At 43.3% G+C, this 16,727-nt stretch overlaps 1 protein-coding gene across 4 annotated transcripts in view; it reads right to left on the bottom strand.

Annotated features, from left to right (window-relative positions):
- DOCK8 (dedicator of cytokinesis 8) overlaps positions 1 to 16,727 on the bottom strand; it is a 146,553-nt gene that overhangs the window by 5,632 nt on the left and 124,194 nt on the right. For all 4 annotated transcript variants that reach the window (XM_023764567.1, XM_023764565.1, XM_023764566.1 and 1 more), the window contains 7 exons: positions 13,403 to 13,546; positions 11,257 to 11,388; positions 10,663 to 10,797; positions 9,136 to 9,225; positions 5,706 to 5,942; positions 2,958 to 3,101; positions 1,356 to 1,462 (listed from right to left, as the gene is read on the bottom strand). In XM_023764567.1, coding sequence (XP_023620335.1) covers positions 1,356 to 1,462; positions 2,958 to 3,101; positions 5,706 to 5,942; positions 9,136 to 9,225; positions 10,663 to 10,797; positions 11,257 to 11,388; positions 13,403 to 13,546 — 989 coding nt within the window. The remainder of the gene's footprint in view (positions 1 to 1,355; positions 1,463 to 2,957; positions 3,102 to 5,705; positions 5,943 to 9,135; positions 9,226 to 10,662; positions 10,798 to 11,256; positions 11,389 to 13,402; positions 13,547 to 16,727) is intronic.

Consider the following 16,727-nt stretch of genomic DNA (forward strand, 5'->3'; position numbering starts at 1 on the left):
TGCCTGCCTGCCTGTCTGATTGCCCTACCCACTCGCCTGCCTGCCTGATCACCCTAACCACTTCCTGCCTGCCTGCCTGATCACCCCTAACTGCTCGCCTGCCTGCCTGATCGCCCCTAACTGCCTCTGCCTCGGCCCTGCCGCCACAGCTTCATCCGGAAGGACGTCTGGAAGGTTGTTCGGCTGTCTGGTCTAATTAGCATATTATGCTTTTGTTATTATAGATGAGAGAAGAATAAGCCATGAGGGTGAGATCCACATGATGGATGAATGGCCTTAGGAGAAGAAATGCCAGAGAGCTTTCTCCCTCTTCCTGTCTCCACCATGTGAAGATGCAGGGAGAAGGTGGCCATTTATAAGATGGCAAGAGGGTCCCCACCAGGTACTGAATCTGCCAACACCTCCATCCTGGCCTCCCAGCCTCCAGCACTGTGAGAAATCAATGGCTATTGTTCAAGTCACTTGATCTATGGCATTTTGTCAGACCAGCCGGAGCTGACCAAGACAGAAATATAAGAAGAAAATTTAAACACAGATTGGCACCAATTGCAGTGTCTAAAAGGGTTTTGGTGCTTTGGGGAGCAGAAGGGGCGGAAACAGAATGTTGTATCTCTCCATCTTGGGTCCTGAAACCCTGAGGTGTTTTTTTCTTATCGTAGGAAAAGGTAGGAGGGGATCGAAGTCCCAACTTGGCAGCCATCTGAAGAGCTGCAGAACGGGCTGCAGCAGTGGGCCTGCCAGCTTCTTTATGGCTGAGTCAGAAAGGCCAGGACCCTTTGCAGTGCGCCTGGCCCGCGTACATTTCCGCTATTAGCAGTCAGTGTCGGAAGGTGCACTTATGTTCACCCTGCATATCTGGGCTTATCGACCTGCAGCCCAAGTCTGCGGAGAAGCTGGGGCTCACTCGAGGGAAAACCTGAGTGCTGTTCACTCCCCCAGACATTTTCCACTCCTGCTCACCTCTGCTGCCTGAAAGCAGAGGGGGGGAGCGGGGGGGAGAAATAACAAGATGCAAACCACTGGACAAAATCGTTACTCTATTCATTAAAAAGCTGTCACACACAGATTGGACCTGAGAAGCAATTAAGCAATGAGGGGAAAGGAAGGCTCCACACCCACCACTAGTATTGAGGTTGCAACTGACAGATCATAACATTTACCAATTGTAAATGTACATGTTGATGAGTTTTACTGAATTGGGTGAGTTTTACTGGAGATTCTGATTCAGTAGGTCTGGCTGGTGCCTGAGAATTTGCCTTTGCTGTAAGTTCTCAGGTGCTGCTGACACTGCTGGCCGGGGGACCATGCTTTGGGAACCTCTGCTCTACTGAACTCCTGGCCATTTCCCTTCTTACCGCATGATGAATTCCTTAAAGCATAATCTCAACTTGTTGTGATGTCGATAGAGTTTTGGGTCAGCTGGAATTTCGGCCAAAAACACTTGGGCTACTTCCAGTGGTCCCTGAAGGAGAAAGTAGGAAAATAATACGCACATTGGAAATAAAACGACATTACTTGGAAGAAAATCTTGGCACGATTTCTTCATTTGAACATTTAATTTTGTAGTTGGTTTGATCAAAACAAATAAAAATATAAAGGGAGGTCTTAAACTCTTCAGGGATCTTTGATTCTCAAGGAGGAGTCTGGAGTTTTCAGAGAATACTCAGAAGCATAAATGTATTTTCTTAATCAAATGCTACTAATAATAGGTTTCCTTGAATATATAAAGATAACGATACTACATCGAAGGGTACGTGCTTTGAGTTGCTTTTATAAAAATGGAGATTGTCTTGCTCCTTCCATTCAGATTCATTTGCTCAGTTGCCCTAGAGGGGAATGTAGAGTACATATGTAGTCCACGGTTGTGGGCTGATACAGTCTTCTATTTTCATCAAAGGATTGGGACTTAACAAAAGCAAAAGCTTCCTAATACTTTCTGATCTTGGAAATATAATAGTCATTTCTCCTCTCTGCTATTTTTGTTCCCTTGACGTTATGTGGACACAGAATTTTGCAGGGGAGTCCAATTGTGCTGAGTGAGGAAAGAGTCACAGTGCTCAAGAGTTTCTGAGTGTGGAGGTGTGGACAAGAGCGGATTTAGATCTGAAATTAAAGTGGTCCATTGGACAGAGTACTAAGCTGGCATCTTCCTCCATCTGAGACTGGGTTAATTAATCCATGCTGAATTTGGGAGTCAGGATTCTAACGGGTCTGAGAAGATCCAGTCTGATCTAAAGTGGCCCAAGAAGCCTGGTCCCAGGTCACTCCTGGTTAGCAAGGCTCCTGGCATGCTGGCTTCATCTGATGACTGACCCAGAAGTTGCATGTTCCAGACCCTTTCCTCATTCTCCTATAGGTTTCTTAGATTAGCCTCAAGCCCTGCAACAACTCTGGCTAAATTGGTCATGACTAAGCATTCTTCAATAGGACCCCAGGTCTCAATCATATTGCTGAGTCTGGTCCCAAGTCAGAAAATGCTACTCCTTAGATAAGCAGTTCTCAACCTGTGGGTCACGACCCCTTTGGGGGTCGAACGACCCTTTCACAGGGGTCACCTAAGACCATCGGAAAACACATATATAATTACATGTTGTTTCTGTGATTAATCACTATGCTTAAATTATGTTCAATTTGTAACAATGAAATTGGGGGTCACCACAACATGAGGAACTGTATTCAAGGGTCGCGGCATTAGGAAGGTTGAGATTAGGAAGGTTGAGAACCACTGCCTTAGATGGTCCACTCAATCTCCAGGATTTCTTTTCTACCTTGGGTTGTTGCATAAGCAGAAGAGGTCACTCAAAGTGTTCTGAACCTCACAAGTCTTCAGCCCAAATTGAGGAACATTATTTGTGTGCTGATCAGACTCCCCATGAACCTCAAGGAAGGAAGGTGCAAACATATGAAAATCAAAATAATAAGAACCAGAGGAGCTGCCACTAGCTCGTTTTGCTGACCTGATTCACGGTAGCTCCGACGGAGCCCTGCAGCACCATCTGAAGCATCTTGGCGTCAGGGGGCTCTTGGTGAATGGCAACTGCCAGCTGCAGGGTCTTCTTCTTCATATCTTCAATGGCAACTTCGATTGGTGTCAAAACAAACTGAACGTAAGACAGAAATGTAGGAAAGTCACTTTCAGATCTTATAAGCCATGGAAAACCTGGAGCTATGGCAGAGGGCACCTGGATTTGAAGAGAAACTAAGGAGGCTTTCAGAGTAATTTAAAACAATCTGGAAAGGTTAAGAGGAAGGAAGGGCCTAACATTTTTTGAGTGCTTATTATGTTCCAAGAACTTTGCATATGCTTATTATTTACTCCTTTAAACAACTTCCTTATTTTCTCCATTTTATAGTCCAAGAGGGAGTTGTAAGGTGAAGACAGTGCCATAAAAATGACACAGGTAGTAAGCGAGAAGGCCAGGATCTGATCGTAATAATGTCTACATTTAAAATCCATGCTATTAAAAATAGAGCACTCAAGATTTTCTTTCCCACTAAAATGCAAGATTTTGGCATCAGGTGTGCCTTCTCCAACTACCCTGAAGGTGCATTCCTGGTAAACAGAATTCTCTTAAGGGTCAATCTGCTGGCTGCTAAGTTCTGCTGGCTTAGGATATGATCCTTCCTGAATGTTATGAGTGAATTCATGTCCCCCTAAGTTCGTATATCAAAGTCTTAAGCCCTAGTTCTTCAGAATGTGGCCTTATTTGAGGTAAGGTCTTTACAGAGGTAACCAAGTTAAAGGTGGTCATTAAGAAGGGCCCTAATCCAGTATGACCTAGGTCCCTATAAGAAGAGGACATCTGGACCCAGAGACATGCATAGAGAGAAGATAATATGAAGACACAGAGAGAAGGTGGCCATCTACAAGTCAAGGAGAGAGGCCTCAAACAGATCCTTCCCTCACAGCCCTCACAAGGAACCAACCCTGCCAATACTTTGAATTTTGACTTCTGGCCTTCAGAACTAGGAGGCAATAAATACAGCAGATGCCTTCTGTTATTTGAGCCACGCAATGTGGGACTTTGTTAAAACAGCCCTAACAAATGAATATATTGAAGTTCTCAGAGAACAACAGATGGCCAAGAAAAATTATAAAGGCTCCTCTTGGGACCATGGGTTTATTTTTGTGCTATGCCTTTATGTCCTAGTGTTCCAAAGTCCAAAACAATAAGAAATACAGCAGATGCCTTCGAAACCATCCTCCTCTTAACGGAGTCACTAGTTCAGGCTTTCCTTGCCCTTGTGAAACCCACTATCTGACGCGCTTGCTGAACACCTGAGCATGTGGGCCACTCTCCAGTGAGCTCAGTCACTTCTGCTTCTGCCCGGTGAGGTGTGTAGTCATCACAATCCACCTGTGTTTATTAACCAACTTGATTATGCCTGTTATACTTGTTATTTGAATGACCTAATCTAATAAAGCTCAAACTATGGGTGTGGAAAGGGAAAGAGTTGTTTCTATGAAAACCAAGCTGATTGCTTGGGCAAAGCATTATGAAAAGTAGTTGCTATAAAAATTCCTGCCATATTAGGTGTGCACAAGACAACTATAAAAGGCTAGGGTTAAAAAATATTCATAAAAATCCAGGAGGATTCTGCCAGCAAGGATCTTTAAACTCTCACTCTGCTTTATATAAATAAAAACTGAAAGTTATAGACAGTGCATTATGGGTGGGGTTTACATAAGACAATGCTGAATTGTGATAGCCCAACCCCAAATCACAGAGAAGGTTTGGCCCTGTATAAAATAAATGACAAATAAGTGTACATGGATGTGTTTTAAAGTAAAACTAAAATGTTTAAAGTACGGTTAATTTTGAACGATCTGTGGCCTGAGATAGTTTCTTGATCAGTCCCATGGATGAGACGTCTCCCATACACAGAACCCCAGAAGAGGTTCTGTCAGTGTGCAGATGAGGAAACTAAATGAAGACAGGGGGCTGAGCAATGTCGCAGGAGGAAGCTGGGCCTGGGAGGCCGTGGGGCTCCTTATCCACTTTGCATGGAGCCCTTCCTCCAGCTTCACCCCTTGTCCCTGGGGCTGCTTGCCTGCGTTCCTGTCTCTAATAACTAACCACCCGACCACACCTAACTCACCTGTAAGCCTTTACAGATATAAAGACTTCATACAAAGTGTTTAAAATGTAAATATATACAGTTCATACAAATGTATCATTAAAATACATATTTAAATTATAATTCTGTAAACATTTATATTAAAGATAGAGCTTTAAAATAGAAACTACTTAAATATAAAGTAGTGCTATGAAATACGTAGCTGCCTCAATGGAATTCCCTGGCACTACAAGAATGAGAGAACAGCCACTAAAATGGTATTTCCAGCCGAAACCGGTTTGGCTCAGTGGATAGAGCGTCGGCCTGCGGACTGAAGGGTCCCAGGTTCGATTCCGGTCAAGGGCATGTACCTGGGTTGCGGGCACATCCCCAGTGGGAGATGTGCAGGAGGCAGCTGATCGATGTTTCTCTCCCATCGATGTTTCTAACTATCTATCTCTCTCCCTTCCTCTCTGTGAAAAATCAATAAAATATATTTAAAAAAACAAAAAAATAAATAAATAAAATGGTATTTCCAGTGTGTCCCTTTTTAGATTTCACTCCAGTCTGCCATGAAGGAGGCTTGTGTTGCCCACTCATTCGGTGGCAGCCTCAGTCCAGAGCCCGTCCCCAGCGGGGACCATTACCTCCTCCTTCTGGATGACGCTGATGCGGGTCTTGATGTAGGGGAAGGCGTGCATGGTGGTCAGCACGGTATTCCGCCGGTACTGCTCATGCAGCTCTCCCCGCGGCCGCCCCTCCAGGGTGAAGGGGGTGGTGTACATGAACCTCCGCAGATTGAAATTCTTCTCAAAGTAGGTTACCCTGTCTTTCATCTCATACTCATCAAAGTAAGGCTCCACAAAAGTGATTTGTATGTAGGCCTGAGGGAGAAAAGGTAGGGGAAGGAGGAGATGAGCGATTCTGCAAACAGTCAGCCAGGACGCACTGGAGAGGCATGCTGGAACCAGCGCCGAGGCACCACCCTCTGAGTTCCCTACGGCCACAGAAGCTGAATGCATCAGGGAGACTTCAGCAATCAGCCAGGCCTCCTCTCCACCCCAGGGAGAGAGAGCACAGCGAGAAGGAGAGGGCAGTGTGTCTCTGTAAAGTCACATCCACAAGCCACCCCTCCTGACTGAGCCAACTGGAACTTGGTATGAGAGTTTGCAAACTGCTAGTCCAAAGAGACAAACGTTCCTTCCCAGAACAACCATGACTGCTGCACATTTGGTAGCATGGCCAAACGAAATGAAACTGACAACATCAAGTGCTGACAAAGATGGGGAGCAGCTGAAACTTTCATACACTGATGGTGGGACTGCAGAATGGTACAGTCACTTTACCAAACAGTTAGATTACACTGACCACACGACCCAGCAATCCCACTCCACGTGCATCCCCAAGAGAAATGGAAACGTATGTTCAAGTAAAAACCTGTACACAAATGTCTGCAGCAGCATTATTCAGAATAGACAAAACTAAAAACAACCCAAACGCTCCTCAAGTGGGGAATGGATAAACAAATGGTGGTACATCCAGGCAATGGGATACTACTTGGCAATACAAAGAATCAAACTACCACACCATGGATGAGTCTCAAGTGCGCTGTGCTAAGTGAAAGAAACCAGACTCAAAAGGCTATCGTGGGATTCCATGGATTTCCTATAGAATGTCATTGACATGACGTTCTGGAAAAGGAACAACTGCAGAGACAGAATACAGATCAGTGACTGGCAGGGGCTTAAAGCAAAGGGAGGAAATGGCCACAGAGGTGCACAGGGAAATACTTTGGGGTGATGCAACTCTTACATATCTTGATCATGGTGGTGGTTACATGTGTTTGTCAAAACCCATAGAACACCAAAAGAGCCAATTTTTATTGCATGTACCCCATTAAAACACACACACACACACACACACACACACACACACACACGCAGAGTGAATGAGGGCACTTAACTAAGAAAGAAGGTCTCTTTAAAAAACTAAAAAAATGACAATGACCATAGCGTTTACAACACCCGCCCACTGAAATGGATGGGTGAGGTCACTGATCTCAGAGCATAAATCACTACTTAGTGTGATGAAATCTGGTCATAATTCCGGGTTCAGTTTCTTATTTAAACTCTCACAACCTACTCAGGGCATTTTAAAAGAGGGAAGAAGAGCACCTTGTGTCAGGGGTGTCACCAGTGACTCTCCAGAGCATGTGCTGAGCACAGATCATTGTGGGCACACGGCCAATTCCCACTTTCAAAGACCTCAAACATTTCTGTCTGAAGCTTAGCTCAGGTCTGACCAGTTAATGGTTCAAACCTAGACTAGGGGATGTGTCTAAAATGAGCAAGTCTTCTGAAATATGCAGAAAAACAAACTATTACATTTGGCCCATTCCTCCCTACTTGCATCATCTTCTTAATATCCTGGAGGACAGTACTGGGAGAAGAGTATGGACTCTTCATCGTGTAGCCCTGCCAGATTGCAACTGCTCCTCTGTTCCCAACCCTTAATAATTCCTTGACCTTGGATTATTTCCAACAGTTTAGAACACTCTCTTATGAACATATGTCTATGGGCTGGGCAGGAGGCATCCTTCTGTGGTGTAATCTTATATAATAAAAGCCCAATATGCAAATTGACTGAATGGCAGAACGACCAGTGGATCGACCGGTTGTTGTGATGCTGACTGACCACCAGGGGGAAGACGCTTAATGCAGGAACTGCCCCCAGCCCACAGGCCCCAGGCCAGCCAAGGTGGGTGCCAGCGGGGACCTCCCCCGATTGTCCCGCCGGTCGCCCCACAGATCGGCCCTGATTTCCGGACTGGCCTAGGGACCCTACTTGTGCATGAATTTTGTGCACCGGGCCTCTAGTAAAGAATATATCTGATCTTTGCATTTCTAGGCACAGTGTCAGTATAGTACTTTTCAGAGTTTTGTGCCATTCTAGGGAATTATCTAATCTGAGGGGTGAACAGGAATGTCCAGTTTTGTAGCCATCTAGATAGAAGTGTGGGTTGCTCAGGGGCCCTACTTGAGGCTGGTGTCTCAAGTGAGAGCAGTCCTATGGAGGACTGAGCCTGTCACTGGTGGTGTGTGATGCAAACTCCTGTGGTGAGTGTCAGAGTGTACTGTAGTCCACCTAGTTAGGGGTGAGACAGGACACACCCTCACATGAGAAGTGAGGAAACTGAACGCCAAGCCCTTTGCATCATTCCCCAACAGCACATTCACCTGCACTTGCCTGGAAGGACTACCTGCAGCCTGAAAAAGTTGTCAGTGAGAAGGTTGCATCATTTTTTTTAAATCCTTACCTGAGGACATGTTTATTGATTTTAGAGACGAGAAGGGAGAGAGAAGGGGGGGGGGGTAAGGGCGAGGAGAAAAGAAGGGAAGAAGAAAGGGAAGGAGGAAGGGAAGATAGAAAAGGGGTGAGGGAGGGAGGGAGGGACAGAGATAGAGAAACATCAATGTGAGAGAGAAATATTGATTGGTTGACTCCCGTACATGCCCAGACCAGGAATCGAACCTGCAACCCATGTATGTGACCTGACCGGGAATCCAACCTGTAACCTTTTGGTATCCAGGATGACGCTCAAACCAACTGAGCCACCCAGCCAGAACAGGTGCACCTTTTTAACATGTTTTAAATTGAGGATTTTATTAAGAGTATGGTTTTGAGGATGAAGGGCTCTGAGTCTGAGTACTGGCTTCGGCACTTAAGTGACCATGGAGAGTTGCTTAACCGCTTCACACCTCAGTTCTCTTGCCTGTACAATAGGAATAACTACACCTACTTCAAAGGGCCATCGGAGAATGCAATGATGTATGTAAAGGGCCTAATGCAGTCCCAGGTACAGAGCTGGTGTTTAATGAGCAGTAGCTTTTATTGTGATTGCTACCTTTGAGTGTGGTTTCTTTAAGAGCTAAACAAATAGCAGTTGAACCCTAGACAGAAAGACTTGGCTGCACTGAAATGACTTGGAGAGCCCACCAGAGGAGGTCATTTTATGTTCTTGGGGTAGAGCAAAGGGAACCAGAGCCTGGTGGCTATATTTTGCGAACATCCCCATACCTTGTTAGGATCCAGCTTGGTTTTGTCTACAGGAGCAGAGTCTTTTATCACTTCCACAGATTCTGCACCAAAGCATTGACTATAAAATCCCTAGGTAAGAGAAACCGACAGATTAGAAAGGTTATTTTAATGTAATGCAAGTCTTCATCTCTCAGAAGTAGAATAAGGTTGGAACAAGTGTAAGGGACAACTTGCTTACTGATCACTGAAAGTCCCTCTGATCTAATGAGGCAAGTTCAGCCTTTCCTGAGACAAAAGTAAAAACATAAGGAAATGCAACATTGCAAACCGATACATGCTTCCGTACAGTATGCATGCTTCACCTCAAATGCAACCAGCGCCATCATATTTCCTGAAGCGGCTCCAGGGGTATGGCACTATTCACTGCTTGCCTGTTGTACCCTAGGAACTTGGAGGTCACTAGCCTTTCCATAATGTGACAAACCACAGCGCACAAGAAGACCAAATATATATGCCTCTAGCCCTAAGTTGGGGAAACATTAAGAAGCCAAGTATCCTGGGGTCAACTGCTAGTTCTCCTCATGAGCTCAATGACTTTGGGTAAGTCACCTAACTACTCTGGGCCACTGCTTCTTTGAGCCACGTAAGGATTAAAGTCCCTTGTTTTAGTTGGCATGAGTAGATAGCATGAGAAGAAACTTGGCAACAAAGGCGTTTTAAGTTTTATATCATAGTGGGACCTAAATGCAAAGCAATAGCGAGGAGTGAATCTCTGGTTAAACACTATCAGCATTTCAGGGGGCCCCAGTTATTCACCCTGAGAGGGTTTTGTTTTGGGGGCACTCCTTGACTTTCCTCCTAAGTTCTTGGTGCTTGGCTCTTTCAATGTTTGCTTCCTTTTTTCCATCACTTTTCTTTATGCTGTTTTCCCTTTTCTTCAGCCTTTCCTCCAGGAACATGCTGCTCCCTTCTGCTACATGCTGGATCATATGTAGTACCAGCAGGTTGAACTTGGGGCTGCCAGCCCATGATACTGACTCTTATTTTCCTTGGATCAGCAGGAAGAGTTCAGTTGTGATACTGACTCTTATTTTCCTTGGATCAGCAGGAAGAGTTAGTTATGCCACAGTCCATGGTGTGGCTACTGTGAGCATCTGTGTGTCAGAAGTGGGATGTGTTGTCCAGTGACACCAAAAGGATGGCCACAGCATTTTCAAAGGGTAATTCAGTCATTTGGGCAGATTACTTCAAAGTCAAGGTAATAATCTTCAATCTGAAAATCTCTTACTAAAATTTGGCAAGGGTTACAAGAAAGTAGATGACTTTGAGTTTTGGATAGTCTGGGAAATAAATATTCACCCTATAAATTTACAAACATTGACAAGCATACACAGAATCTTAGGAGAAAACTTGCTTTACCTCATGATCTCACCTAATACCTTCATATTATATATGCAATGTGGAAAAATGTATATAGAGATCATGACTCTGTCTTTTTTCATAATGACCAACTCTAACTTTTTGGTAAAGTATACAAGGCCATGCACACAGAGTCACTTTTCTTACCTCTAGTCTATGAGAGATCTCAGGAAGCTTGGTAATCGCAGGTTCTTTGTAAACAAATTCTTGCTCATCCAAATCCCCAAATTTGGATCCATAGAAACCAACTCGGAAGTAGGTTCCAAACATTCTCTTATGACCCTAATGTGCAAAATAAGAAAACCTCTCCTAAGTTATGTACTTCAAGAAGATTCATTGCATTGCAAAGGATGGGAGTCTTTCATTGTTGTGTTATAAAGCAGTTTGTTCCTATGGAAAGTATAAACAGAAATCATGCCTTAAAAATGTTAATGTTTATGAAATGAATTTTGGAAATAATAACAGAAGAAATCCCATGAAAAATTTCTAGGACTTCTTTTAACTGAATCTAAAAGATTCTCACATTGCCGGCTTGTGAAGTAATTCGAGCAGCCTTCTTTCATACTCTGAATTGGGGTCAGTGCTCTTGTTTGTTGCCAGCCCTTTTCTGTTTGGAAGGTGAGAACTAGAGTCGTGATGTGCTCAAGGTAGATCACTCCCTAGAGAGGAAGGAGGGCTAAGCATCTTTAGGTCAGGGTCACCTGCTGCCAGGTAACTGTGTTGGCCAGGATCCTCAGCTACCTTGCTAATGATGCTGTCAAAGGCCTTCTGCAGCTTGTCATGAGTGCAGGTCAGCTTCCGGAAGTCTCGATGCGCTTCCAGGATGGGGATGACCAGTTTGTAGACCTCATTCACTGTCTCATACAATCCTCCCTTGGAAAGAGAAGAAAATCAAAGAGAGTTTAATCCTTGGAAACCTAAGAAGAGAAACCAGAGTTCATTATGTACTGGAGAATTTTTTTTCTTTGTTTTTCTTAATCCTCATCTGAGGATATTTTTTCCATTGATTTTTAGAGAAAGTAGAAGGGAGGGAGTGGGGAGAGAGAGAGAAACATTGATGTGAGAGAGACACATCGATTGGTTGACTCCTGCATGTGCCCCTACTGGGACAGGGTTGGAGCCTGCAACTCAGGTACGTTGCCCTTGACCCGGGAATTGAACCCATGACCCTTTAGTGCGTGGGCCAAATGCTCTAACCACTGAGTGACACCTGCCAGTGCTGGACAATGGGTTTATTATGGGCACCAGGATATTTTACAGAGCAGAAGTGATGTCTGAGCATCTTTGGGATGGCTATATAGCACTCAAACTGAACTAGACACATGCTAAATAGTTCTTTACGCTGATGTTAAGCAAGGAAAGGAGTTTTCAGTGAAAAAAAGAAAAAAGAACAGGAGATTTGGAGCAGAAAATAAGAGCAATTTAGGAAGGCAGATTTAGCATACTTAAATGTCATCAGGGGCCCCCTCATGACCAGATGTTCAATGTATGCCTGAAAGGAGTTAGCAGGAGTCTAATAGTTTATTTTCTTAAATTTCAGAAAAAATAGGAGTACATTGGACTTTTTTTCTGAATCCTGAAAAAGAAGTCAGGAAAAAAGAAATAAGAATATAGTTAAAACAATAATTAAAACACATAGAAGTTGTTGGTTGGAAACTTGGAATTGAAAAGTAGAAAAGAAAAAAACATAAGTATGAAATAAAAATTAATCACCTAGATATAGTGGAGTATTAAATATTTAAGGAAGAGGGAGATTATTACAATGAAAATGGACAAGAGACTTTCTCCCCTGCCCTGAATCTCAGTGACTTAATCCCCTGAGACTTTCAACTGGTAGGACACAAGAATTTTTAAAACATGCAGTACATGACTATCTGGTCAGGGGCACTGACCTCTTTTTCCTTAGATTGTCAAAAAATAAAACCAAAACAACAACACAAAAAAACAGTCAACACAACAATAGCTGTCTGGTGTAAACGAATCAGAATTACATTTTTTGTCAGATCAGCAAAAAATATATTTTTTGGTGTGCTGCAGAATTTTAGTAATTAGTTTATGTGCCATGAGAGATGAAAAAGGTTGAAAATCGCTGACTTAATCTACATATATTTTCTTTTTTTTTTTTTTTTTTAAATATATTTTATTGATTTTTTACAGAGAGGAAGGGAGAGAGATAGAGAGTTAGAAACATCGATGAGAGAGAAACATTGATCAGCTGCCTCCTGCACATCTCCTACTGGGGATGTGCCCGCAACCCAGATACATGCCCTTGACCGGAATCGAACCTGGGACCTTTCAGTCCGCAAGCCGACGCTCTATCCACTGAGCCAAACCGGTTTCGGCATACATATATTTTCTTTGTTAGGAGTGTTTAGACCCAGATTAGGTCAACGAGGGGAGCCGCAGTGGTTTCCGCTCCCACATTCTGCGAGCTGGACCTGGCCGTGAAGATCCTGAGGGCAACTCAGTTATTAGGAAGGAAGATGCTGCCTATTTATTCCTTCCCTCTCCCCCAATATTCTCCTCTCTGAGAGGGAAGATGAGGCAGGGAGAACATGCCTCATCATTTATTGTGTAGCCCTGGGCAAGCCATTCCACCTCTCTGTGGCTTCGCTTCCAGCCCTATTAAAAGGAAATAATGCTGTGAAACTGCTGCCCAGCCAATGAGCATGCGGTGAAAGCAGACTGTTGCAGTGGTGAAAGGCTTTCTCACCTCCCTGGAGAGCTGGTGCAATTTGCAGCCATCAAAGTTGTCCTGGCCATCCCTTGTCCTGCATACCCCTGCATATGTCCTCAAAAAATGGGACTGGCTTGGCCATTAAGGCCACATTCACAGCACCCGGAATTCAACCCAGCGTGAGGCCAGGCTCCCACTGTGTGCACTCACCGTGCTGAACAGCTCGGCCGCCTGCTCCAGGAGGCCCACCAGGCCACTCTCGGTGAAGTAGCGACCTGAGCACACGCCATCCTCATCAGGCGACAGGGTATCTTCAGAGACTGCAGATTCCTCCAGCACATTGGAAGAAATATTCTGAAAGAAATCAAAGTATAAGCTTGGAGAACAGGGAAACCCTGCTAACAAAAGGCACTACGGGGACCCCAAATGTCATGAGAGCCACACTCAAAGATCTGCAGCAAGCCTGTGATTGTCCCGTCCAGGCCTGTGATTGTTTGGTCCAGGCCCTGGTGATTCATCATTCTGAGAGGACATATGAGCAACAGGCCTTCAAAACTCACAATTTTCTTTTTCTTTTTTTAAATAACCATTAGGAGGAAGGATACCTTCCTCAATATAACAACAGTTGAACAACGTTTAGGGAAATAACCATAAGGGACATCCAGCTGGGGTCATGGTTTTTAAAAGGCAAAGACCAAATAACAGGTGACCAGACTTCTCGTTTCACTAGCTGAGTGAACTCTTACTTTTTGGGGTGTTTTTCTGAACGTTGCTCCTCCTGACTTGACTTTCAGATGAAGAACCACAATATTATATGACAGTAGCAAATTAGAATGTCTTCTCTATGGAAAATTTTATGGTAATGTAGCAGTTATCCTTTTTACCCCAAACATTTTGTTCCTTTCTACATGCCTTTCCTTTACTTAAACTGTAGAGTTTGAAGTCTCTGGCAAAGAATGCAGTGGCTGAGGCCAGGTCTAGGGTAAACCCCCGAGAAACGCAGGGCAGCACTTACTCTTGGGGCTGTGGAAGTGCTAACCCTGAAATTGCTTGACCCTGAGAGTACTTCCTTAAATCTCTGCCTTATTAGCCTCACTTGCCTCTTCCCAGCTCTGGACCTGAGAGGTCAAGAGTCATTTTCTTCAACCTGTCTCCCAGCTGTGGAAGAAATGCATATGGAGCATGGAAGAAATGGGAAATCTTTCTAGCTTAAGGAATTTCAAACAGCATACATATCCCTTCCTATTCCTGCACTCATGGCAGGCATAACTAATCAATCATAGCACTCTTTCCCCTGAAGCTTAGATATAGTCTCAAAAGTCTTCTCAGCATAGTACTCTAGTCGGCCACTACCAATGGATCAGAGTTGGCTTTTGGAGTAATATATGTCTGCCTCCTGGCTTGGCTAGCAGGATCAAGTGAATCTACCTTAGCAATCTAGGAAAAGAGAGTTGTTACGGTCCTATGTCTTCACCTCCAATATTGTAATGCGGTTTTAGGAATATAGGAGGCTTTCAGAATCTTTTGTAGCCAATCTTTCTTCCAAAGCTGGTCTTTCTATTATGATGTTTCTGGATTGGCGATAACAGAAGGTCCAAAAGATTCATTTGAAAGAATCTAATAACCCCCAAAGCAAATACTATTAGTACTGTATGCAATTTCCTACATGCAGAGGAACAGATCTGAAGTTATATAGCTTTATTAACTGTAGTCATAGGAAAAAGATTTTGGGCAGACTTTCCTGGCTTCAGAATTAGGAGGTAACAGTAACAGCAGTATCTGAGACTGCATCCATATCTACATTTGTGGAGTAAATATTGTACTCTGGGGCATAGCATTTCAATGATCTCAGTTTTGTAGAATTCAGTGGTGTCAAAGTTATTTCTCTTTCACAGATTTATTTATCTCTAGTTTACAATTCTTTTCCAAAAATTCAATTTTTTAATCTTTTTTTTTATTGTCTAAAGTTTTACATGTGTCCTTTTTCCCTGATCGTCCCCCCTCAGCCATTCCCACCCCCGAGGGCAAGCACCCACCGCCCCAGTGTCTGTGTCCATTCATTATGCTAATATGCATGCATACAAGTCCTTTGGTTGATCTCTAACTGCTCCCACCTCCCCCCAAATTCAATTTTATTGGAGCATAACAAGGTTGAAAACTAAAGCACAAAGCATCTAAGAACTCAACACTGAACATCTGTTGTTAATGCTGCCAGAATTCCTTCATCCTTCTACACAGTAAAGCCTCCTGGAAAACCATCCATAACTTCAGGTGTGGACCTCAACTCTGGCCCAGCCAATTCCACTTCTCATTCCATTCCTCTGGCCATTCTGATTGGTTCAGGCATGAGAACACGATCCCGTCAGAACCAATAAGATGCACTGAGGCTTTCTCAGCAACTGCTAGGAATGAGGCATCTGTCTATTCTCCTGGACTTGAACCTGGGAAGATGTAAGCCTAAGTGTTTCTCAATGAGTGTGGGAAGCCTGTGAAGAATGAAGGTGACATAATAGAAAGCAGAGGCAGGAAATGGTTTTGACACTGAGTTCTGATGACATTGTTTGGGTCCTTAGGTTCAGTTTGGCAGGTGCTACAGCCCCATGCTAGCTGATAAATTCCATTTTTTCCTTCTGTCACTGTGGGTTAGGTGTTCCATCCCTGCAAGCATATATTTCCAAATGGATGTGGTATGTCTCATTTGAGAGAAAATTGGCTCAAAGGCATCAACATAATTTGGCTTCTCTTCTGTAGCTGAGAACACCTAATTCACCATGTTCTGTGTATCATGAAGACCTCGCACTTCTCAGTTCCTTCTGCCCTCCCCTTTGCCTTCCTTGTCCTTCTGAGTTTTTCCTTTACCTCCAGGCTGGGTCACATTATAAACATTCATAGCAACTTTATTATTGCATTAACTATAATTATAAGTAAGTAAGGAATGAAATAGTTATATGATGTCACTTTCCCTGGTGAGAATGTAAAGTTCATGGGGACAAAACAGGTGCTTAATAAATATCATCTAAGTGAATGAATGGATAAAGAATATTAAAAAATACAGCTATATGCACCCCTCAATGCAGGAACAATGTGAAGTTTTCTGTTGATTCTAGAATAACTATTCTATCTCACCTTGGCGTGACTTATTATAAGCAAATCAACCAAATTCTTGGTGAAATTAAAATGGTAAGGATTACCAATTATTAAAGTGATAAATATAAAATAGAATAACTGAGAAAAAGTATAAAAGAATAATAGTTCAGCTAATGAAACAAGAAAAGAGGACAATACAATTCAAAACTAAGTGATAGATCTAAAGATTTCGGCACTGAAAGTCTATCACTTATAATATTTACCCTTGATAATAACAAGTGGCCAAAATAAATTGGATGAAAGAAGTAGATACATCTAAATGATTTTTATAACTTTCTTTTCTGTGATTCAAAAACCTAATGTGATTTTTTATGGGATGAGAATTAAATGTTTGGCTTTTATAACAATTATTTCTGAATTGAGAATATAATTTACTTGCAGAGAATGA

Source organism: Myotis lucifugus, unplaced genomic scaffold (genome assembly GCF_000147115.1).
Source record: "Myotis lucifugus unplaced genomic scaffold, Myoluc2.0 scaffold_337, whole genome shotgun sequence".
Taxonomy (NCBI): Eukaryota; Metazoa; Chordata; class Mammalia; order Chiroptera; family Vespertilionidae; genus Myotis; species Myotis lucifugus.